The following is a 23,421-nucleotide window of genomic DNA, read 5'->3' on the forward strand; positions in this document are numbered from 1 at the left end:
TTTTCCTGCCGAAAGGGCGCTCCCGTCGGTTAACACCACGCCCAGCCACCGGGCGCGAGCTCTAGGCTGGTACTCCGGAGGTCATTCCGGGGCGTGGTCTCCAAAACCTCGCGGCTCTCGACTGGTTTCCTGTTGCTAAGCGACGGGTAGGGGGCGGGGCCGGCGGGAGAGGCGCGGCGTTTGGGGCGTTCGGCCCGCCGGCCACCCGCGGCTGCGCAGCCGTCGTCCCTCCCTCCCCCTCCCTCTCTCCCTCCCTGTCCCGGCCGCGCCTCCGGCTCCGCGTCGGCCACGCCCCCACGCGCTTCCGCGGTGCGCACGCGCGCTGCGCGCGGCTACTTTGCCTCTGCGGGGCTCGCGGCGGGGTTGAGTGACCCGGCGGCCGTAGCGCCGCGGCTGGAGGCGGCCGGGAGCCGGTAAAGCCGAGCTGTCTCGAGGGAGGAGCAGCGCGGGTCGTGCCGCGGTGCCGTCCGCGGCTGAGGAAAATGGTATTCGAGTCCTTGGTCGTGGACGTGTTGAACCGGTTCCTGGGCGACTATGTGGTGAACCTGGACAAGTCTCAGCTCTCTCTGGGCATTTGGAAAGGTAACGGGGGTCTCGATCCCAGTGTCGCGGGAGATGGCGGCGCGGCTTCTCGTGGCTTCGGTCCTTGGCCAGCCCGGCGCCGCCACCTGCAGCTACCCGCCTCGCCCTTGAAGTTATGTAAAGCCGGGCGGCGGTTCCCGGGCGGGCGGCGCGAGCTGAAGCCTCCCGTGCCGGTGGGGCCAGGCGCCGGTGACCTCTGGCCTCTGCCGGGCGAGGGAGCCATCCCTGTCAGTTTCCCCTTGGGTTGTAACGAAGGTTCCGCCGAGCCCACGGCGTGTCGCACGCCGCCTCGCACGTGAAGGCCAGGCGCTGTCCGCGAAGACGCCCTTGGTTCTTTCCTGACCTCACTTCGCGGTGCCTTCCTGGACTTGAGGGGTTGCTTAGTTGGGCTAGGCTGGTAACGAGGGCAAGAGAAAAGGAAATCCTCTTCTGTGTTCAGGTCGCAGCCTGGCCAGGTGGGAATGTGGGTGTTTGTGATCCTGAGTAAAAGACTGAGTTAAAAGAAAAATAAAAAAAAGAACGTAAAGAAAATACAGGCAAATAGGCGATCAGAATCTAAGTGGCCGTTCAATATCTCAGCCAACTTGAAGAAGACACGCTGAGCGTCGCTTAGTTCGGAAGGAGCTGCATCTACTACTTGATTGCAACGCTTTACCTTATCCAGTGTCTTACATTTAGAGTTTCCATCTGTCTTGTATTATGCTGTGTTTATTTTATGTAGCTACTAGTCGTTTTTGAAATGTGTGTTCCAGGTCATAATTAGGGCTAATTATTGTGTAAAAAGTGTGCGCATTCTCGGGTATGCCTGTACTTCCAGCTTTCCAGAAGCTGGAATACTCGTTTATTTTAGCTGAGCCTCAGTTTTGAAATAATGTGAGTAAGAAATTTAGTTTTATTAAACAAACAAACCCTCTTGTAGTTAGTTGCCTTCCATCATGATCAAGTGGGCAAACATTGATGCATAAGTGCCAGCACAGCCCGCCTGAGACCAGCTCTTGCAGATTGCTTAATCTGTGCTGCTTCTCAGTTGTACCTCCGAAAGAAGCCTGGAGTGTTGGCTCAGTGTTTGAGAGCACTGGCTGCTTTTCCTGATGACTTGGGTTCAAGTCCCAGTGTCCACGCAACAGCTCAACCATCTGTAGTTCCCGAACCAGGTCTTCTGTCATCGTCTTCTGGCTCTTGGGGGCACTGTATGCAAGCATGTGGTGCACAAACCTTCACGCAAGTAGAAACACCCACTCACATAAAATAAAAATAAAAGAAAAAAATTAAAAAGAACAAGAAGAAAAACTACTTGAATTGTGGCTTGGTTTGTAGTGAAATGTTGCTTTATATATAAGATGCAGGTTTGTGTAGAATACAGCTTATCGAATTTCTGTATTTAAAGTTTACTTCGAGAAAATTCACCTTCATGCATAGTTTTTTTTCTTTTTTTAAAATAAATGTTAAGAAGCATATATCCACCATTCCAATATTGGATACGAAAAGGTTTTACAAGCCTACAGCATTTCCTCTTCTATTTCTTTGTAATTGATCCCTCCTCAAGAGGCAACTACTGATGTTTCCTCTCTATGTTGCTTGTTCTAGAGTGTCATAAATGGAATCCTTTGCCTATGTAGCTCTTTCTTTTTGAGATAAGATTTTACTGTGTATCCCTGCCTGGCTTGGAACTCTCAGATCCTTTTTGAGGCCTGTGCCACCACACTTGGCTTCTGTGTAGCCATTTGAGCCAGACTTCTTAACAGAATGCAGAGAAGTCATCCCTGTACTGTGTACATCACCTTGTCCTGCCATTCCTGTTCTTTTGAGTGATGTTTCACTCCATGACTCTTTTTATAAACATAGCTTGGCCGTTTTTTGTAGTATTTCTATTTTGGCAGTTAAGGAAAAGCTGTATCAGGTTTTAGTGTGAACATAAGTTATTTCATTGGAGTAAATACCGAACCATGGGGTTGTGAGTGGTATTAAACTTGTAACTTTATGAGAAGTAATGTGATATGATTTGGTTATGGTCTGATTGTCTCTCCTAAAAGCTCTGTGTTGAAAGCTTAGTCCATATTCAGGTGATGATGTCTTTATAAGTAGGCCTAAGGGGAGATTGTTACAGTGGCCCCTCACTGACTTTTAGTTTCCTTTTGTGAGGTTAATCCACCAGTGTTTCGGTGGTTTTGTGTGTGTGTGTGTGTGTGTGTGTGTGTGTGTGTGAGTGAGTATGTGATCTTTACCATAGCTGCTATTATGCTTTTTGAATTTTCAGCATTCAAAACTGAGTCAAATGTATTGCTTTCTCTGTAAGAATCAGTCTCAAGTGTTTCACTGTGGTAGCCATCCCCTAAGAGTCCACCCCTCAAACTTAGCCACTACACCTTGACACTGGTTGCTGAAATGGGTATATTATTTTGCACTTTGATCAATTTTGTATCAGGATTTAGTTGTACATTATTCTAATGAGCATTTGGTATTCTTGTTTTGAAAAAGTTCTTTTTTTGGGGGGGGATATTTGCATGTGGTATGCATGTGTTTAGGGGTGTTTGCATATGTAAGTGGTCCTCAATTGGTGTTACTGTTTGGGAAGGAATAGGAGGTATGGTCTTGGAGGAGGTGTGTCATTAGAGCCTGATTTTGATGTTTGAAAAGATCCCCAGTGCCTCTGCCTGGTGGTTGTGGATAAATATGTGAGCTCTTAGATGTCCCTTACTCTCCCATTATGGGAGAAACTGTATACCAAATAAAAAATTTGTTTTATTTTATTTTATAAGCTTGTTCTGGGGAACCCTTAGACTGCCTTTGGAGGATGCAATTACAGGTGAGCCTTGTTGCCCACCCAGCATTTATGCAGCTTCTGGGGAACTCTGGCTTTCAAGTTTCTGTAGTAAGCACTTTTTACTTGCTAAGCCATCTTCATATCCCTATTAAAAAGATATCCCAGTAGGTATGTAGTATTAAAGCATCATGACTTTAATTTGCAGCTCCCTTGTAATGATGTTGGGTATATTTTCATGATTATTTTTTCTGTTTATTTTTGTCAATGAAATGGCCATATCTTTTGTTTAAGTTGCATTGTTTGGTCCTCTTTTCCTATTTGGATTTAATTTATGTATCATAAAATTCTTTTGTAATTCTACAATTCAATGAGTATTTTTTTTAATGTAACAGTTGTACAGTCATCACCACTAATTCTAGAACATTTAGCACTCATCCCCATCAAGAAAAAAAATCCTCAAGCAGACATTTCCCATTCTTAATCCATGAGCACCCCACCTCTGGTAGCCATTAGTGTTTCTGTCTTTATGAGTTTGCTGACTCTGGACATTTTGTTTAAATGTAGTCATATGGTGCCTATCTTTTTGTTTCTTGCTTCCTCAATTTCAGATATTTTAGAGCTCTTTACATTGAAGGATGGAATGAATAGTATTCTGTTTCACCAGTTGGACATTTAGATTGTTTCCAACTTTTTGTTTATTATAGTTAATACTACTATGAACATTCATGTGAAAGTTTCTTAGAAGGTATGTTTCAAATTCCCATTACTAAGCTGGTGTGGTAATCTTAGCACTGGGGAGGCAAAGATGGATCCCTGAGTTCAAGACCAGCCTGTTCTACAGATGGAGTTCTAGGACAGTCAAGGCTTCACAGAGAAACCCTGTCTCAAAAAACAAAACGAAACAAAACAACAACAAAAAAAACCCAAACAAACAATAAGTAAATAAATAAAATTCCCACTGGTAAATATATTTAAGTGGAGTTTCTAGGTCATGTGGTGATGTAAGAAATCAGTTGTATTTTGATAAATGAAACTGAAAGCTTTAAAAATAGGTCTCCTGAGAATTTCAAAAGTAGCAGCTCTAGTTAAACTTAGGCTTTAAAAAATTTTATTGAAAATTTTGATAATGGAAATTAGATTGTGTATAAAAAATTTAAGATGATGGTGTGCTGGTTAGTTTTATGTCTGCTTGGCACAAGGTAGAGTTATGTTAAAGGAGAGAACCTCTATTAAGAAAATGTCTCCATAAGATCCAGCTGTATGGCATTTTCTTAACTAGTGATTGATGAAGGAGGGTCCAGCCCATTGTGGGTGGTGCTGCCCCTGGACTGGTGGTCCTTAGTTCTGTAAGAAAGAAGACTGAGCAAGCCATGGGGAAACAAGGCAGTAAGCAACACCCTTCCATAGCCTCTGTATCAGCTCCTGTCTCCAGGTTCCTGCCTTGTGTGAGTTCCTGTCCTGATTTTCTTTGTTGATAAACAGTGATATGGAAGAATAAACAGAAACAAACAAAAACAAAACAAAAAACCCTTTTCCTTCTCAGCTTGCTTTTGGACATGGTGTTTCATCACAGCAATAATACAAATGGGCTTAGAACTTTATGTTCTAATGTCGGAGGGGCCCATTAATGGTTATAAATAAGGTTTCTGTGTAATCCAGCTAATTTAACTATTATCATAATGCTACTAATTTGTGTTGCTCTGATATTTGTTTCTGAAATGGTTCCTTGGAGACCAGAACCTATTTTCTCACAGAAACATTGTAATACAAGATATGAGAAGTGTCCAAGCATTTCTGACAGAGTAGGAAAGGAGTGCCTTAATAGAAGATCAACTACAGTAAGTAGACTGTGATAGAGCTCTCTGCTTTGTATAAGGGGAAAAAGGAATTGGCCTGCATTCTTAGACTGATTCTTGGCAGATTTTGATGTTGCTGTAATTTTTATATACTCATTTACATTTCTTCACCCTTCTCATATATCATTTAGTTAGAAATTGTTTTATTTCTTAGGTTTGTCTTAGAGTCTTTAGAAATCTAGCATTTTACTTATTTCTGTCAAGATCTAGGCTGTGCTAGAATAAGCCTAGATGCTTGATAGAGTATACAGTTTTGAATCCCCCTCAGCCGTTATAATTGTTTTGAAGTCAGAGACTGCCTGCCTGCCTGCCTGCCTTCCTTCCTTCCTTCTTTGCCTGCATGTATGTATTTGTACCATGTACATGCTTGATACCCAGAGAAGTTAGAAGAGGATAACAGATCTTTTGGATGTGGTTTTGGGAACTGAACCTTGTTCCTCTGCAAGATCAACAACTGATCCTAACCTCTGAGCTAGGTCTCCAGTCCCCAACTACTTGCATTTTAAAAGGACACTGTGCTATAGGGTGACTTCTGTTTTGGAATTATTATTTATAATACAAAGGAACCAACAAATAATTCTTAAGATCAAGGGGAAGCTTCCAGTTCTAATTCCTAAAATTTTATCACTACAAATATGTTCAAAGATGTTTTCATATAACTTTAAATTATAACTTAATACATATTAATTAATTGTGTAAAAGAATGTGATTCACTGTGACATTTTTATACACGCATGCCTCCTTCCTCTCTCTCTCATAACCACTTTTCTTGTGTATCCTCCCTTCTTCTTTGCTAATAGTTCCTCTATTATTCTTGGGTCTTGTTTTCAGTTTCTACCTATGAAAGAACAAGATGTGCCATAGTTTCCTCTCTGGTTCTTATCCTACATTAAGATGTCCTCCAGTTTTTTTTTTTTTTTTTTTGCAAGTAATGTGATCAAACAATTTTATTCTTCATCTATATTTATATCTGTACCATATTTTTCTTTCTAATGCATCTGTTTATGGATATGTAGACTGATTCAATACTTGGATTTTTGTGAGTAGTGTAGCAATAAACATGATTACTTAGGCCCCCTCTCATATTCTGACTCCATTGCTTTGAATATATTTGTTGTATAGCTGAATTTATATTAATTCTATGTTTAGTATTTTTGAGAAATTAACATACTGCTTTCCTTAGAGGATAATAGATATTCTTACCAGTAACATATAAAGGTTCTTTTTTTTTTTTTTTTTTTAATCTCTTTACCAGCATGTACTTTTGTTTGTTTTGAGACAGAGTTTCATATAGAGCCAGGGCAGTAGTTTTTATTTTTTATTTTTTTTGTTTGAATAACAGCCATTCTGGTCAAATCCCAGTGTAATTTTGATTTGTATTTCACAATAGCTAAAGCCATTGAATACTTTTTTTTTTTTGGTTTTTCGAGACAGGGTTTCTCTGTGGCTTTGGAGCCTGTCCTGGAACTAGCTCTGTAGACCAGGCTGGTCTCGAACTCACAGAGATCCGCCTGCCTCTGCCTCCCGAGTGCTGGGATTAAAGGCGTGCGCCACCATCGCCCGGCTGAATACTTTTTTATTGTATTATTTGCCCTCTATTCTTCTTCTTTTTTTTTAAAGATTTATTTATTTGTTATGTATACAACATTCTGCCTTGATGTATGCCCGCATGCCAGAGGAGGGCGCCAGATCTCAGTACACATGGTTGTGAACTGTCATGTGGTTGCTGGGAATTGACCTCAGGACCTCTGGAAGAGCAGCCAGGGCTCTTAACCTCTGAGCCATCTCTCCAGCGGCCTCCCCCCCCCCCCCCGCCCTCTATTCTTCTTAAAAGAAGTGTCTATTCTAATTGTTTGCCCATTTTTGGACAGGATTACTTGCTCATTTGTATTCTTTCTTGTGTATATGTGGGTGTATGCATGTAATGGTTGCAGACGGGTGTACAGCTAGGTGTACTTGCACTTGTGTGCACTTGCTTCTAGAGGCCAGAGGCAAACCTTTTTTGTTCCTTAAGCTGTGCCCTCCATTGTTGTTTGAGACTGTTCAGACCATCTTACAGAAGATGACTCCCTCTTAATTGCTGTGAGAATATGCTGGGAAGCACAGAGAACTTCTCCAGACCCACTTTACTATTGTAGATCCAAATTATTTTTGTCTGTTCAGGCAGTATTTCTGTGAGGTGCCAGATTCTGTGGTAGTGACCCATGCTGGGATTCTTCCCCTTTTCCTTCCCCCACATTTTGTTTCTCTCCTGGTCTTGGACTATCCAAAGTCTTGAGTTTTTCCTTTCTCTTTCTGTTTATTGTAGAATGTCAACATTCTCCCACATCCACCCATTATGATAAACCACTGTTTTTCAGTTGTTTTGATTGTATCTTGTGAAGTGATATGGAGAAAGGAGCAAAAGCTGGCTAGCTACCTCTAATTTTTAATCTCCACATTGACTCCACTTTGACTCAAACCTGATCAAGAAACAGAATATGATTGTCAACAAAAAAAAAAAATCTTTTCTGACTCTTCCCTCTAATTCCTACTCATCACCAGATGCAGTTACTATTTAGATTTTTAAAACAAAGCTATACACATCTGCTTTATTTTATTGAGACAGGGTTTTACTCTGTTACCTAGGCTTTATAGCTTGTCTGGACCTGAATTCACAACCATCCTCCTGCCTTAGCCTCCCAAGCGTGTGTGTGTGTGTGTGTGTGTGTGTGTAGAAATTATAGGGGTGCATCATCATATCTAACTTCTTTTGTACTTACTTTGTAATATTTTTTCTCTTTCAAGAATGTGGATTGGGGGGCTGGAGAGATGATTCAGAGGTTAAGAGCACTGCCTGCTCTTCAAAGGTCCTGAGTTCAGTTCCCAGCAACCACATGGTGACTCACAACCATCTGTTATGAGATCTGGTGCCCTCTTCTGGCCTGCAGGCATACACTCAGGCAGAACACTGTATACATAATAAATAAGTCTTAAAAAAAAGAATGTGGATTGGATTTTGACAGATTGTTTTCTACATTGGTTAATTGTTGATATGATTACAGTATTTCTTATTTAGCTTGTTGATATTATTGATTATATGCATTATTTTCCACATGTCGAATTAGACTTGTATTTTGTGGATTATGATATTTTGAATCCATTTTACTTATATTTTGATGAGAATCTTTACATCTGTTCATGAAAGATCTTAGTTTCCTGTTTCTCTTGTAATGACCTCATTTAGTTTTGGTCTTAGGGTAATGCTGGCCTCATAGAGTAAATTTAGATGCATTTCTCCTTTTTCTATTTTCTGGTGTTTGCTATGTAGACCAAGGTGGCATAGATGAGAGGTACCTTCCCAATGGTGGGATTAAGGGGATGCACCACCATACCTGGGCTGAAGTGAAAGGTGACTGATTGTAGGTTTTTCTTTTCTAACTCTGCATTTAGTGCTAAAGTTCTCTCTATAAGATAAGGTTTGCCTTTTCTTATATTTTTTTTTGCTAAGTTGTATTTTCCTATGATTGAAAATTTTCAACACTTCCTTTCAGGACTTCTTTGACATAGCATTATTTATAACTAGAACTTTGAAATGTTTTGTAATACGCCCTCCTCCCCCTCCAATTTTCTTCCATTAGGCTGATTTTTAGTTCAGATTGTGATTTTAGTATAACTTCTATTTTTTTCAGACTTGTTCAGCTACAGATCTGTTTTATAGACTGGAGTAAATATTATGTCGATCAGTGCTGCATATGTGCTCCAGAAGAATATGTAGTCTGCTGTTGGATGAAATGTTCCGTAAATGTCAGATCCAGTGTTGGAATGCTGTTAAGTTCAAGTGTGTCTGTATGTTCTCCCCTAAATATGTGTATAATTGATACTAGTTATCTAGGTCTTTACCAGTAATAGTGGATTTGCCTTTTTCCAATTGTACTTCTGTCAGTTTTGACTTGTGTATTTTGACACTGTTGTCAGGCACATACATATTGAGGAATGCATTACATAATTTTACTTGGGAGATGACAAAAAAAATGCTTATTTGCTCCAAATATGCCATCAGTGACAGTGACAGACTAAGGAAATGAGTCCTCCCAGGTTTAATGCTCATGACTACGTGAGCTCTTACTTCAAAAGGAAATATGAGAGTTTATTCTGAGCCAAATATGAGTGATCATGGCCTTGAAACCATAGATTCTGGTTGCCTCAAATAATGTGTTCAATGTGGATGCTATCACGTGAACTTTTATGGTTCCAAAACAAAAGAAAGTCACAAATCAAAGCATTTACAGTTCATAGGCAGACAGGTTGCGGCAGATTCTGCTACAGATTTTTATTTTACTTTAGTTTTAAGCTGAGCAAAATTAGATATATTAAAGGAAAGGGAAGAAAACTTCTGTGAGTGGGAGAGATTCTAGAGGAGAAGCATCTTCTAGAGATTCTAGATTTATCTGATGTTGATCTCAGTTTTGGGGTTGGTAGAAACCAGTGCACATAGATAAATAATTTTTAAAATGATATGAAAGAACAGAGAATTTACACAAAGACATTAAATATTTGAGGAATAATATTTGTTATTTTATTTTGCAAGAGAGTTTAATTCATATACTCCTCGTGGATGTTGTATCTGAGGTGAAACCTAAGAAAAGGAAGCTTCTATGGGAAGTGGTAGAGCCAGAGATGTGGCCATGAGGAAGAAAAGAGAGGTTCTTCCTATCCAGGGAATAGTGTCTCAGGATGACTTGTGGCGTGGTTGGCAATTCGGGATATTTTTAGTACATATTTTGTACAGATTTTTTTGCCAGATTTTTGCTGTATTATTTGTTTTGAGATAGAATATTACTAATATAATCCCTTGGCTGGCCTGGATTTTGCAGTGTAGACCAGACTGTACTTGGATATTTGTCAGTTTTTAATTAATATAAATGTGAGAGGACAGTTTTCTACTGACTTTATCAAATTAAAATTTTAGTGTTTCCTGTGATTGCGTAAATTTACAGGGTAGTGGGTTTTGTTTTTAGATGATTAAGCACTGCATTTTTTTTATGACTGTGGAAAATATATAGACCTCCTTTTTTCACATAGGACATGCTTTTTCTTTTCTTTGATTGTGTTATGCAGATCCCCTTACGGGTGAAATGAATTATTTTGGTATTTCAGAAATTAGAGTCCTTTATAGCACTTAGTTTTTACTCCATGCTCTTTAGGAGCTTGTATTGAGCCATAGGGATGTGGTAAGACCGTTGTCTTATAAATCAGAAGTCGTTGATGCTCAGTGGTAGAGCACTTTTGTACCACATGTGAGGCCAGATGCTCAGTTCCCAGTACCAGGGGGAAATAGTTGATTTTGTTTCATTGTTAAAAAAATACTTGTATTTTTATGTTATGGCATTTGGATAAAACATAATCATTGGGTTTTAAATGACTGATTTATAACAGTATAAAGCATAAAGACCATATTTTCTAAACAAATTGTTTTGCAAATGTAAAACCATAGTGTTGTAAGAAAGACTTTGGTTTTATTAGCATTGTATTTAACTTAAAGAAATTTTAAGAAATTTAAATTATAGTAAACTTGATAATACTCATGCAATCTTTAAATATTAACTTTATAACCCTTCAGATGACATATTTCTAGCTTTCTAGTTTTGTCCCCACATTTTTATTTACTTTTTATCTTCAGTTTCTATTTATTTACTTATTATTGTGTGTTTAAGAGTGGTTTTGTGCATATCAAGGGTGTAGATGCAGAGGTCAGAGGACAACTTTGAGGAGTTGGTTCTTTCCTTCCTGAGGGTCAGATCCAGGTCAAGCACTTTGCATTGCTGAGTTATTTCATCAGACTTGTTTGGGGGGGGGGAAGGTGACAGAGTCTCATGGAGCCTAGTTAACCTCCAGTTCCTAGGTGGATACAGATGATCTTGAATTCCTGATCCTGCCTCACTTCCCAAGTGCTGGGATCATAGGTATACTAGGATTTACAGGACTAGCTTCCTTTTCCTTTTTGGAAAAATCATATACTTTAGTATAAAGTCTCCTTTTATATAAATAAGTTCTTTCTTATCTAAAAGCATCTCCTTTTTTTTAAAACCTCCTTTCCAAAAACATCCCATATCTTTAACCTTTCCTATCTCTTTTTGACCTCGTTGTTTCCTTTTTATTTTGTTTTTTTTTCTTTATGTGAAAAATTTTGAATTTAGATTTTTTTAAAACAAAATAAAATAACTAATAAAACCTCAAGAAGCTGTGTCTGAAAATAGGCAAAACATATTAGTATTTTTATCTGAAAACCAGAATTAACTAATCATTAGATTTATTAAAGTCCTGTTATAACAGATACTTAAAATACCTTTTCTAAAAGGCATCGACTTCACCTGGACCTGTAAGGCAAGCAAAAGCAGTACCAAAGCCTGAGTGCTCTGGTTTGACTCCACATCTCTTTAGTTTTGGGTCAGATTCCCATTTGACTCTGCATGGGCGTCTCTTAAGGATGGTCTTCATCCAGTCTATTTCATCTCCTTTCAGCACAACACAGTCAGAAAAATCACAGTCCTAAACCTGCAGTCACACTGTATTTCAGGAACAGCAAAGCTTCCTTATATGAAGGGCAAATCTGTACCTTCAGGCAGAAGTAACTGTTTCAGGATCAGCTTGTTATTTCAAGCCACAAGGACTCTTAGGACAACCTTGTAGAACAAGAACATAATACTTGAGACCAGACCTTGTCTCATGCTGCGTAATCATGTCTACATTTTGTCTTTTGTCCCAGTTTTGAAAATATTTACATAAAGGTTTATGTTCCCCTGAAGACGGTTACTACACCTGATATATTTGTTCCTCTCAATGTGGTCCCTTACCATTGTTTATCTCTTTAATCAACATATTGGGAGAGGTGACCAAGTCTGACTTTGGACTATTGGAACTGGGACTTTTACTTAATATTTCTGTTATATTGTGAACTAGAAGGAATTTTTTTCTAAGGTTACACCAGAACTTACTTATAAGCCAATTTGAATCAAATCATTCTTGGGGGTGAGTGTGTAGGCAGAAGTTCTGTCCTTCCCGGTCCTGTAGCTATTCAGTCCCAAAGAAACACACAGAGACTTATATTTATTATAAACTGTTTGGCCTATTAGTTCAGACTTATTATAATTAACTCTTACAACTTAAATTAACCTGTAATTCTTATCTATGTTTAGCCACGTTGTTTGGCACCTTTTCTCTGTAAGGCATTCCTCTGTGTCTAGCTGACAACTGCATCTCTGCCTTCCCTCTTCCCAGTATTCTTAGTCTGGTTGCCCCACCTGGCTACTGGCCAATCAACATTTTTTTAAACCAATAAGAGTGACAAATCTTCACAGTGTACAAAAGCATTATCCCACAGCATAATTGGGACTTTGTTATATAAATATATCACATAGCATTTATCTGAAGGTTACTATATAGGAACATAAACTGTTAAACCTAGATGTTATAACCTTTATACCATAAAACTTAAAATCATAAAGCAAAGAAAAATAATTTTGAAAGATGTGTCTAAAGGTATAATTGAATGAAATAAGATCCTCTGCTATCTTAATTTCTTTTGTTCCTGTTGCTGTGATAAAATACTCTGAAAAATCTTTAAGGAAAGAGGGCTTATTTGACTCAGAGTTCCAGGTTATGGTCTGTCATAGTGGATAAATCACAATGGCAGGAGCTTGAGGGAGTTAGGAGAGCACTGCTCAGTGTGAGCTAATCCTCAGCTTTATTTCACCATTTTATACAGATCTGGCCTTCTGTTCAACAGTGAGTGAAGATGGGTCTTCCCACAGTAGTTGGTGTAATTGAGACAGTCCCCCAGAGGCATGCCCATTTCTGTCAAGTTTATGTTAACCATCACAGCTGCTTCATTTGGTCAGTCTAAAAACTCTTGTTGGAGTTTTTATGTCTTAAAGTAAAAACTTTTATATTATAAACTTAAGAATATCAAATAATCTAAAGAAACTGGCAGCTAAACCAATCAGGCACAATAACACATTAAGTTAGAGTGCAGTCTTAGAAACTGTAAATTTTGAACCCAGGAAGCCAAGACTAATCCTTGAGAAAGTTTAAGGAGCCAAAAGGTCAGAAGGCGAAGGTAGGTATGCAGAGGTAAGGAAGTATCTTTTCCTGATTTAAGAACTAAACAACGAGAGGGAGACATGCTTCTAAATAGGAAGTATTGATGAAAGTCAGAAGATCCTGTTTTGTATGTCAACAGGATGATAGAAAAATTTATTTAGTAAAACAGCAGAGGTTCTGATACAACTCAGAAACCTTATAAAGTCTTTAACTCAATTTTTTGTTCAGGGCATATAGGTAGTATAGGACTACTTCCCTGTAGATTTTATCTTTAAAAAGCCCTTCATCTTTTCCTTGGACAAAAAATTTCACTTCGGAATCACTAGAGAAGAGAATAGAAGAACAAGATAAAATAAAGAAGGCAAGGTTGGTGTTAGGCAGATACAAGTCAGTAGCGATTGAGAACAGATTTCCTCAGGATTCTTCTTTGTTCTGACAAAACCGTAAACATTTTTATTCCTGTTCTTTATCATCTTTTTAATACAGTATCAAAGTAATGCTCTTGTTTCTTCATAATTGTGCTTAAATTCCAGTTCATAGTGATTGCTCATTTAGCATCTTTAGTTCTGTTGCATAGGAATTTTACATGAAACAAGCCAACCCAAAACAAAACAAAAATTAAATTTGGGCACATCAGACATTCTTCATATTTTCCAAATAGCTTGCAGGTAAAGTATCATAATTATAAAATACAAAGTCAGCTAAGTACCAGATGGTATGTGCTTTTTACAGATGCCCCTACCCACCTGTCAAGTACGTTTTCCTCCTCTGAATATCTGCTTTCCTTTTTGGTGTCTTTTTATTTAATTATTTTCTTGTTTTTTTTCTTCTCAGAAACTGTAACCTGTGCTAGCTGGGGAGATTTGTGTTTTGGATCAGATTTATGTGCCACTTACCTCTCTCTCATTCTATGTATTTAGTGATATTTTATTTGTATTTTAGTAAATAAACCTTGCCTGAAGATCAGAATGCAAAAGTAAGCTACTAGAGGCCAAGGAGTGGTAGCACACATCTTTTTTTTTTTTTTTTAAAGTTATAAACTGATTGGCCCATTAGCTCAGGCTTCTTATTAACTCATAACTTATATTAGCTTATTATTCTTGTCTATGTTAGCCACATGGCTCGGTATCTTATTCAGCAAGGCAGTCACATCTTGCTTCTTCTGTGGCTGGGCCAGGACTGTGGACCAAGCTTTCTTCTTCCCAGAATTCTCCTGTTCTCTTCGCCCACCTCTATTTCCTGTCTGGTTGACTCTCCTATACTTCCTGCCTGGCTACTGGCCAGTCAGCATTTATTGAAAACATAATAACAGAATACAGGTCATTGTCCCACACCACCCCCCCCTTTTTTTTTTTAAAAAAAAAAACAAATCCAAAACAAGAACTCTGAATCTAATATCCTTTGTTTAGCTTTTCTCCTGACCATTAGCCATAACAACTTGTAACCAACATTCTAAACAAAGGAAAATATCCATAGTCCATTTTTTGGGAATGTGGGCATAGTTCTCCAGGCTACTTCCTGATGGTTTGGGGGTACTGATAATCCATGGGGACCTAAAGAAAATTTATAATTATCATCAAGTTATGACTGGTGTATCCTTTGAGGCTTGATCGTCTCAGGCAGCAGTCTTGAATCTGTTCTGGATGTAGAATTCTGACATCTGGGCCGTCTGTTCCTACAGGAAATTTCTCAGGTGTTCTTCCTTGATCAATCCTGATTTTTCTTAACTCAGAATGAACCCACAGCTTCTCATTTCCTGTGGAAACAAAAACAAAACCTCTTCACCAAAGTAACATACCTTTTAACTTCAATTTTAAAGTCAAGGTTTTTTCAAGATACCTATCTTGGATTAATTCAGCAGCATTTATAAACAAATATCTTTTAGCAATTGTTGCTTCTTCCTCAGCATTCAAACAATTCAAAGAGAACATACAGTATCCAGACTCTCTCTATTTTTCATCTTTATGTGGCTTTATTTTAACCTCTCTTTCTTTTATTTTTACTTTTAATTTTTGGCTTTTTCAGACAGGTTCTCTGTGTATCTTTGGCTGTCCTGGAACTCCCTCTGTAGACCAGGCTGTCCTTGAACTCACAGAGATCCACTTGCCCTGCCTCCTAAGTACTGGGATTAAAGGTGTGTGTCACCACACCTTGAATTCACAGACGACTGTCAGCCTCTGCTTCCTGTGTGTTGGGATTAAAGGTGTGTGCCACCCCCCCCCCCCCAGGACTTTAACCTTTTTCTTTTCTCTCCCAAGCCTGAATATATTTTTAACACACTGTAAAGCATTTAGAGGTTTTCTTCGTCTTTAAATCTCTTTATATCTTTTTCTAACCACGTGGGTTTTTAATTTGCTAAGCAAATTGGAGAGGATTAAGGCTGTGGCTTTGTTGGCTGGATCCAGCCCATTCGTTAGCTTTCTGAGATTACAGCCTCGTGGCGGAGGTACTGCCTGGAGCCATGTTTATTGCCACAACTCTATGGTGTTTCAAGGTTTCTGCCACCACCAGAAAGCATGTGGTCAGCTTTTCATCAACACCATTTAAGTGTTTCGTGGCAGGACCTCTTAAAAGAGCTGCAAGGTTTTACAGCTAAAGCTGAGTCAAGAAGCCTCTCTTAAATGAGACACATTGGCCTCTAGCAAACAGAACCCACTTGAGAAAATGCTGTTATCAATAAGCTGTGCTTAACTCTATTATTTTTATTTTCTAAAATTACTTCCCAAGCTCTCCCAGGCTTTATGTGAATGCAGTTGTACATGTGGGCACCATTTGTTGTTGGGGTTTCTGTCCTGCCTGGTTCCTGCAATCGTTAAGTCCCAAAGAAATCACACAGAGGTCTACATTAGTTATAAACTGATTGGCCCATTATCTCAGGCTTCTCATTAACTCTTATAAATTATATTAGCCCATTATTCTTGTCTGTGTCAGCCACATGGCTCAGTACTTTATTCAGCGAGGCAGTCACATCTTGCTTCTTCTTTGGGCACACACCTTTAATCCCAGGACTCTGTGCTATACAAGATCGATCCAGAAATAAATCCAGGTGGTGGTGGCTCACACCTTTAATCCCAGAACTAGCTAGGATTAAATGACATGGCTAGGTGGAGAGAGGAATATAGAGGGGAAGAGACATGAACTCACTGGAGTGTGGAGTCTGAGGCTTCGTGGAGACAGGATCTCACCCTTTTGGTCTGAAGAATTGGTAGAGGTAAAAGGTCTCTCTAGTGACTGGCTGCTTTGCTTTTCTGATCTTCAGCTTGAACCCCAATGTCTGTCTCTGGGTTTTTATATTTTGTGCTACACATGTATGGTTTATTCTGTGCATTTATGGGAATATACTTGGCTGAAGCATCTAAGTTTCATCCAAGCCATGAGTGGGGTCTCTTGTCTTGGACTTCATGTGAGTTAACTGTGCATTCTATGGAGTTCCCCTGACACCAGTGAAATGACCTATGGGAGATAGTTACTGATAGCCTCTATAGTTAACCCAGTTAAGAGCATAGGAGCCCTTTAATAATGATCAGAGCAAGAATAAGCTCACACTTTCAGAATGTTTCTTGGTGCCAAAGCTCAGGGGTATAGTATTTTTAAAGACAAACCCACAATTATATCAGTGCTTGTGGGGGCTTACATCAGTGAGGGTAGCCCAGTAGCATCTGTTTTCTTGCAGAGCTTAGTAGTACTTTTCAGACACTATAGTACAATTAATTTTGGTTTACAAATCTTCCTAGTTATTTTGGCTTTATGTTTTAGCTTACACAAGCATTAATTATTTTGGTTAGAACACCTGGACCGTGGTGAGGGTCATGGACATTCTTCAAAGAGTGGCCAAGGTGGATGTAACTGTTGCAGGGTGGAAGGCTGAGGGGCAGCTAGGAAGACGCATAATAGAGGCAAGACAAATGGTGGTACATGAGTCATCTTACCACCACCGACTTGTGCTTGAGGGAACAAGTGTCTTGTATGTTCAGTGTGCTCATCGAATGGGCAAGAGTGCAGTGGCACACAGAAAGAAACACAGACTTAGAGGTTGTATGGAAGGCAGTCAAATGCTTGGAGTGGGAGGTAAATAAATCCTTTACCCCAATACTCTGGTAGTGATTGTATTTGCCCTGTATTTTACTAGCTTCTTTCAACGTGTCCTTACAGTTTATCTGTTTTGTAGCATGAATTTAAATCATTTTAAAAAAATGAATAATCCTCCTCTATGTGTGTGTGTGTGTGTGTGTGTGTGTGTGTGAGAGAGAGAGAGAGAGAGAGAGAGAGAGAGAGAGAGAGAGAGTTTTTTTTCTCCATCTGTTGATGAGTAAATGAGTTACTCTGTCCTTTGGAATAATGCTACTGTGAATGTGACTATTTTTCTTCTCATCCCTGCTTTCAGATACCTTGGTTACAAACCTAGAAGTAGAATTAATGAATCATATTCCCACTTGTCTTTGTGTTTTGATTATCTGCTTAGAATTTCTTTTCCTGTGCTTTTGCTTTTTAGCTTAATGTGTGCCTTTAACACAGCATATTATTGGATACTGTTTATCCATTGACTAGATCCATTCTGCCAGTTTATATCTGTTACAGAGTGCTGGAACCCAGGGAGTTGTGCATGTTGAGCAAGTGCTTTAGAACTAAGCTCTATCCCAGCCCTTACTATTTTGAGTTTGGGTCTCAGTATGTATCTCACACTGGTCTTGTTCTTGCTGTGTATTAGTACCTCAGCCTCTGGCCTTCAAAGTCTTAGATTTATAGATGTTTGCTTCCTGCTAACCTGTTTGTGTTTAATTAAAGTGATAGGGAGTAAGTCTGTGTTTTCATTTTACTATTATGTTATACATATGTCATAACTTTGCTTGAGTACATGTTGTGTATGTACAGTGCATGTGCCTCTGTGTGTGTTTGTGTGTGTATGTGCATGCGTGCGTGCGTGTGTGTGTGAGCTCACAGGACAGAGGAGGGTATCAGGTATCCTTTTACTTTCTGACATTTTTTTTCTTGAGCTTCATGGAATCTGGAGTGTTTTTCATCTAGGATGGTGGTGAGCAAGAGATTCTCCTGTCAGACCTTCTTAGACTGTACAGAAGAATTAACATGGGCTAGTAAAAATATTTCTATTTTCAGTTATGACAATTATTTTTCTATGATGTTATTTTAAGATGAAGCATATTTAACTTAAAAATGAAATACAGTTAATATATTGTTTTCTTTTTTTTTAAGGAGCTGTGGTCCTCAAGAACCTTGAAATTAAAGAAAATGCATTGGTAGGTCTTGCTTATGAAATTTTATACTAGTGTATTTAATACATTAATTCCTAATTTAATATGCCACCTTAAATTACATTACCTATGAGAAATTTTGATGGTTATTTTCATACAATATGAACTTTGCAAAGTAAATCTAAATTCTTAAAGATAGAAACTGCCAGTGTAGTTTTTATTTACTTAAAATATTTGTATTTTATTTATTTCTATAGGGTATTATTTTGTAGTGTTTAACTTGTCTTCTAGTTTATTTAGCATCATTTTAGTATGTTAAATTCCATGGTATGAATTATATTCACAGTCTTTTGCAACTCTTACAGCATCTATTTCCACAACTATTTCACATTGCTAAGAGAAACTCTAGCCACATTCGACAATGACTTTTTTCCTCACTTTCCACTGGCCTTGGGAGTTTTCTTCATTGTACCCTGACACTGTACTCACTAAGTAATTTTCTAAACCTTGTTTTCCATCCCCATAAATTTACTTCATCCAGATGGTACCATGTCATATTTGCACATTGCTCTTATTTTGTTTCACTTGGTGTAATGTTTTCTTGGGTCATCTATGTCATAGCATGTACCACAGTGTTGTTTCTTTTCATGACTGAATATTCTCTATATATACCACATTTGGTTCTCCATTCAGTCTTTCTTCCCTGCAGCTTTTTTTTTTTTTTTAAAGATTTATTTATTTATTATGTATACAACATTCTGCCTGCATGTATGCCTGCACACCAGAAGAGGGCGCCAGACCTCATTACAGATGGTTGTGAGCCACCATGTGGTTGCTGGGAATTGAACTCAGGACCTCTGGAAGAACAGCCAGTGCTCTTAACCTCTGAGCCATCTCTCCAGCCCTTCCCTGCAGCTTTTGATGAACACTTAGGTTGTTTCCACCTTTGAGCTCTTTCAAATATGTATCTAAGAATGATTTTCTGGTTTTTCTAATTCATTTAGGCTTTTTCAGAATGAGCCAAGTTTTTTTTATTTGTTTTTTGTTTTGTTTTTCCTGCAGCTGTGAAATCACTCTATATCCCTTTCAACAAGTTCTAATTTTGTGACATTTCCCAAATCTTCTAAAAATTACTACTCTCTGTTTTACACATTAGCTGCCACCTATGAAGTAGTAAATGTCTTTCTTGATTAGCAGTTCTCAAGTAACTATTATTTCCTGAATAGCTAGTGATATTGAACATCTTCTCATGTAGTTGTTACTGTTTTCATATGTTTATTAAATGTGTTGGGATTAAAGACATGAGCCAGATTGCCTTTATTTTTCAAAATAAAAGTATAAAATTTATTAAAAAACCACCCACAAAATTCTGTATAACCAACAGTGATACCACTTGCAAACACTTAAGCAAATTCATGACAAAGATTTAAAATGTATTTTCAGTTGCAGTATTGATTTAGCCTTATTCAGAACAGGCTTTTTTAAAAAAGAAATTTTATGCTCAAAGCAAGTAAGAAATATAAAGTATAATAGATAATTTTGACAGCTATTGTTATATTTATTTTCCAATTCTAGTACATTTGAACAAAGCATGACATTTCAGTGCATTTTGCTTACTAATGAGAAATCATTTACAGTGACTGTGCACCAAACTTTAGCTTCTTTGATCTTTCATGTAACAAGTAATGAATACTCACAAATATTCAAGTACTAATAGTGAGTGTTCTGTTGTATGCAGAGAACTTAATATTGATCATGTATTAAAAATAAATATGCAAATCACCATGATTATAATTATCTCTTTGCCTTTTATGTGGTGAAGTGTTTTTCCCGTTTCCTACATCTGTGAGTGTTTTAGTTAGGGTTACTATTGCTGTGTTGAAACACCAAAGCAACTTTGGGGAGGAAGGGGTTTATTTGACTTATACTTCCATATCTCTGTTCATCATTGTAAGAGGTCAGGACAGGAACTCAATCAGAGCAGGAACCTGGAGGCAGGAGCGGATGCAGATGCCATGGAGGAGTGCTGCTTACTGGATTACTCCCATGGCTTGCTCCACCTACTTACATTATTATTATTATTATCATTATTATTGTTATTCGAGTCAGTTTCTCTATAGCTTTGGAGCCTTTCTGGAGCTCTCTCTGTAGACTAGGCTGGCCTCAGGATCCATCTGTCTCTGCCTCCTGAGTGCTGAGACTAAAGGCGTGTGCCACTATCGTCTGGCCAGCCTACTTTTTTATAGGACTCAGGACCACCAACTAAGGAATGGCCCCAACCACAATGGGCTGGGTCCTCCTACATTAATCACTAATTTAAAAATTACTCTGCAGGTTTTCCTATAGTCCCATCTTATGGAGGCATTTATTCTGCTTGGGTTACCGTCTCTCAGGTGACTCTAGCTTGTATCAAACTGATATAAAGTTAACCAGCATAACTAACCTCTGTCATTGATCTAAAAACACATCCCTGTTAAGCCACAGCCTTTCTTTTCTTGTTCATCCCTAAGATTTCACATTAATAATGACATCACAACATAAACTTTCAAACTTAAAAGTCATGTGGATTTATACAGTAAATCACTAAATGAGTAAGAATGAGCCAAATAGAAATTCACATTGATCTCTGTCTCTAGTGGAATCACACTATTTTCTCCTCAGAGAACATTTTTTATGATTTCCTAGTAACCCAACTATATCATCCACTCACACATCACAATCCAAAGGTTGTCCATAGTTGTTACTATATAATCATTTCTGGAAAAATATTTTTCCTAAAGGACTTACCACAATTTTAACTCTATAAAGGCTTAAAAATGACTCTACAGTACAATAAAAAAATTTTACTCTTTCTTAACACTCTGTGCTTGTAAAGTTGAATAGTAGTTGTTTTATTATCGCACAAATAGGCATTGAAGACATTTGCCAGCGTCATCAAGAGTGTGGTCTCATTTGAATATTCTGTATTATTTGGCTAGTTCCCCCTTTTTTGTGATGCAGAATATATTCACCAATGCTCAAAATATACTACCTCCATGTAGAGAAGCTGATAAAATAACAATATAGAGAGGCTACTAGGAACTACAGGTGCAGCTCAGTATTCTTAACTCTCTAGGCAAAGATAGACTTGCATCAAATATTTTTATGTGGCTACAAAGTAGAAGGGGGAAAAAGTGACAAATCTAATAATCTAGAGAAGGTACAATCTATTAGTGATAGCAATGATTTTGTATATTTCCCATGGAGGGCGACTCCAGAAGTCCTATTTAAAAAACAACTGGAGAAAAGATTATTTTGCGCTTCTGTTGTAATAGTGTGTTTGTTTGTTTGTTTGTTTTCCTCTTTACTGAACAGGGTGGTTCACACCTGAGATCACAGCACTGGGGACTGAAGCCTGTTCAGGTTACATAGAGTTTTCCAGTCCAGCTAGAGCTATATTGTGAACTTGTCTTAAAAAACAAAACAAAACAAAAACCCAAAAAACCAGAAGTTTGAGCTTGTTGGCTCATGCCTTCAGTCACAGCACTCAGGAGGCAGAAGCCCGAGGATCTTTACATTTTAAAAATTAGCTGGGCCGTTGTGACACACTCCCTTAATTCCAGCACTCGGGAGGCAGAGGCAGGTAGATCTCTGTGAGTTTGAGGTTAGCCTGGTCTACAAGAGCTAGTTCTAGGACAGGCTCCAAAGCTACAGAGAAACCCTGTCTCAAAAAAGCAAAAATAAATAAATAAATGAATAAATAAAAATAAAAATTAGAGCCGGGCGGTGGTGGCGCACGCCTTTAATCCCAGCACTCGGAGGCAGAGGCAGGCGGATCTCTGTAAGTTCGAGGCCAGCCTGGTCTACAAAGGGAGTTCCAGGAAAGGCTCCAAAGCTACAGAGAAACCCTGTCTCGAAAAACCAAAAAAAAAAAAAAAAAAAAAAAAAACCAAAAAAAATAAATAAATAAATAAAAATTAGGTTTTGTTGGTGTGATTGACATTTTTGAGATTTTTGTTTATTCATTCTGTATACTGATCCCTGGTAAGCTACTTGATTTTTGGCTTATCTGTTGATAGTGTTCTTTGATGTATAAATATTTTTAATTTGATAAAGACCAGTTCATCCAGTTTTCCATTATCTGTGCTTTTGTTTTCATTTCCATGACGTCTCTCATGAAGATTATTTCTTTCGTTTTCCTCTAAATCAGTGGTTCTCAATTTTCCTGATGCGGTGATCCTTTAATGCAACTCCTCATGTTGTGACCCCCAACCATAAAATTATTTTTGTGGCTATTTCATAACTTTAACTTTATAAATGATAATGTGAATCTGTGATATTTCCAGTGACTTTAGGTGGCATCTATGAAAAGGTGTTCAGTCCCCAAAGTGATTGCAGCCCAACACAGGTTGAGAATCCCTGCTCTAAACTTTAGATTTTCTGTTTAGTTTTGATTCATGTTGAGTTTTACATATTACGGTATAGTACAAAGACCCAGCTTGTTGTTCTTACTATTGGCAAAGAAAAACAGTTTTGAAATTATTTTTTTGTAAATTTGTAATTATATTGTAAATTTGAAATTATTATTTTGTAAAATGCCAATTTTGTGAATTAAAGTCTTAATTTTTATAAAAGCTCTTCTGTTCAGTATTAGTTTATACTTAACTATTTACTCTAAAAAGAGTCTTTCTGTAATTAAATCATTAAATTTAAGTGAATACTGAAGATAATCAACATGCAAAGTAATTAAAATAATATAAATGATTTTAGGAACAATATGATTATATTGTTGAATTTTATATGGTTAATTTTTTTTTTTTTTTTTTTTTTTTTACAAATTTACTTTATAGAGTGAATTGGATGTACCATTCAAAGTTAAGGTTGGCCATATAGGTAAGCCATATTTATCACTGGGGTGTTCTCCTTGTTGGGCAAGCAACTTACATAA

The 23,421-nt window shown here is 38.1% G+C and overlaps 1 protein-coding gene across 3 annotated transcripts in view; it reads left to right on the forward strand.

Annotated features, from left to right (window-relative positions):
- Nucleotides 1–396: 396 nt before the first annotated feature.
- Nucleotides 397–23,421, forward strand: part of Vps13a (vacuolar protein sorting 13 homolog A) — a 198,768-nt gene continuing 175,743 nt past the window's right edge. For all 3 annotated transcript variants that reach the window (XM_057777994.1, XM_057777996.1, XM_057777997.1), the window contains exons 1-3: nt 397–582; nt 18,496–18,539; nt 23,324–23,366. In XM_057777994.1, coding sequence (XP_057633977.1) covers nt 483–582; nt 18,496–18,539; nt 23,324–23,366 — 187 coding nt within the window. In that variant the 5' untranslated portion in view covers nt 397–482. The remainder of the gene's footprint in view (nt 583–18,495; nt 18,540–23,323; nt 23,367–23,421) is intronic.

Source organism: Chionomys nivalis, chromosome 8 (assembly GCF_950005125.1).
Source record: "Chionomys nivalis chromosome 8, mChiNiv1.1, whole genome shotgun sequence".
In the NCBI taxonomy this organism is placed as follows: domain Eukaryota; kingdom Metazoa; phylum Chordata; class Mammalia; order Rodentia; family Cricetidae; genus Chionomys; species Chionomys nivalis.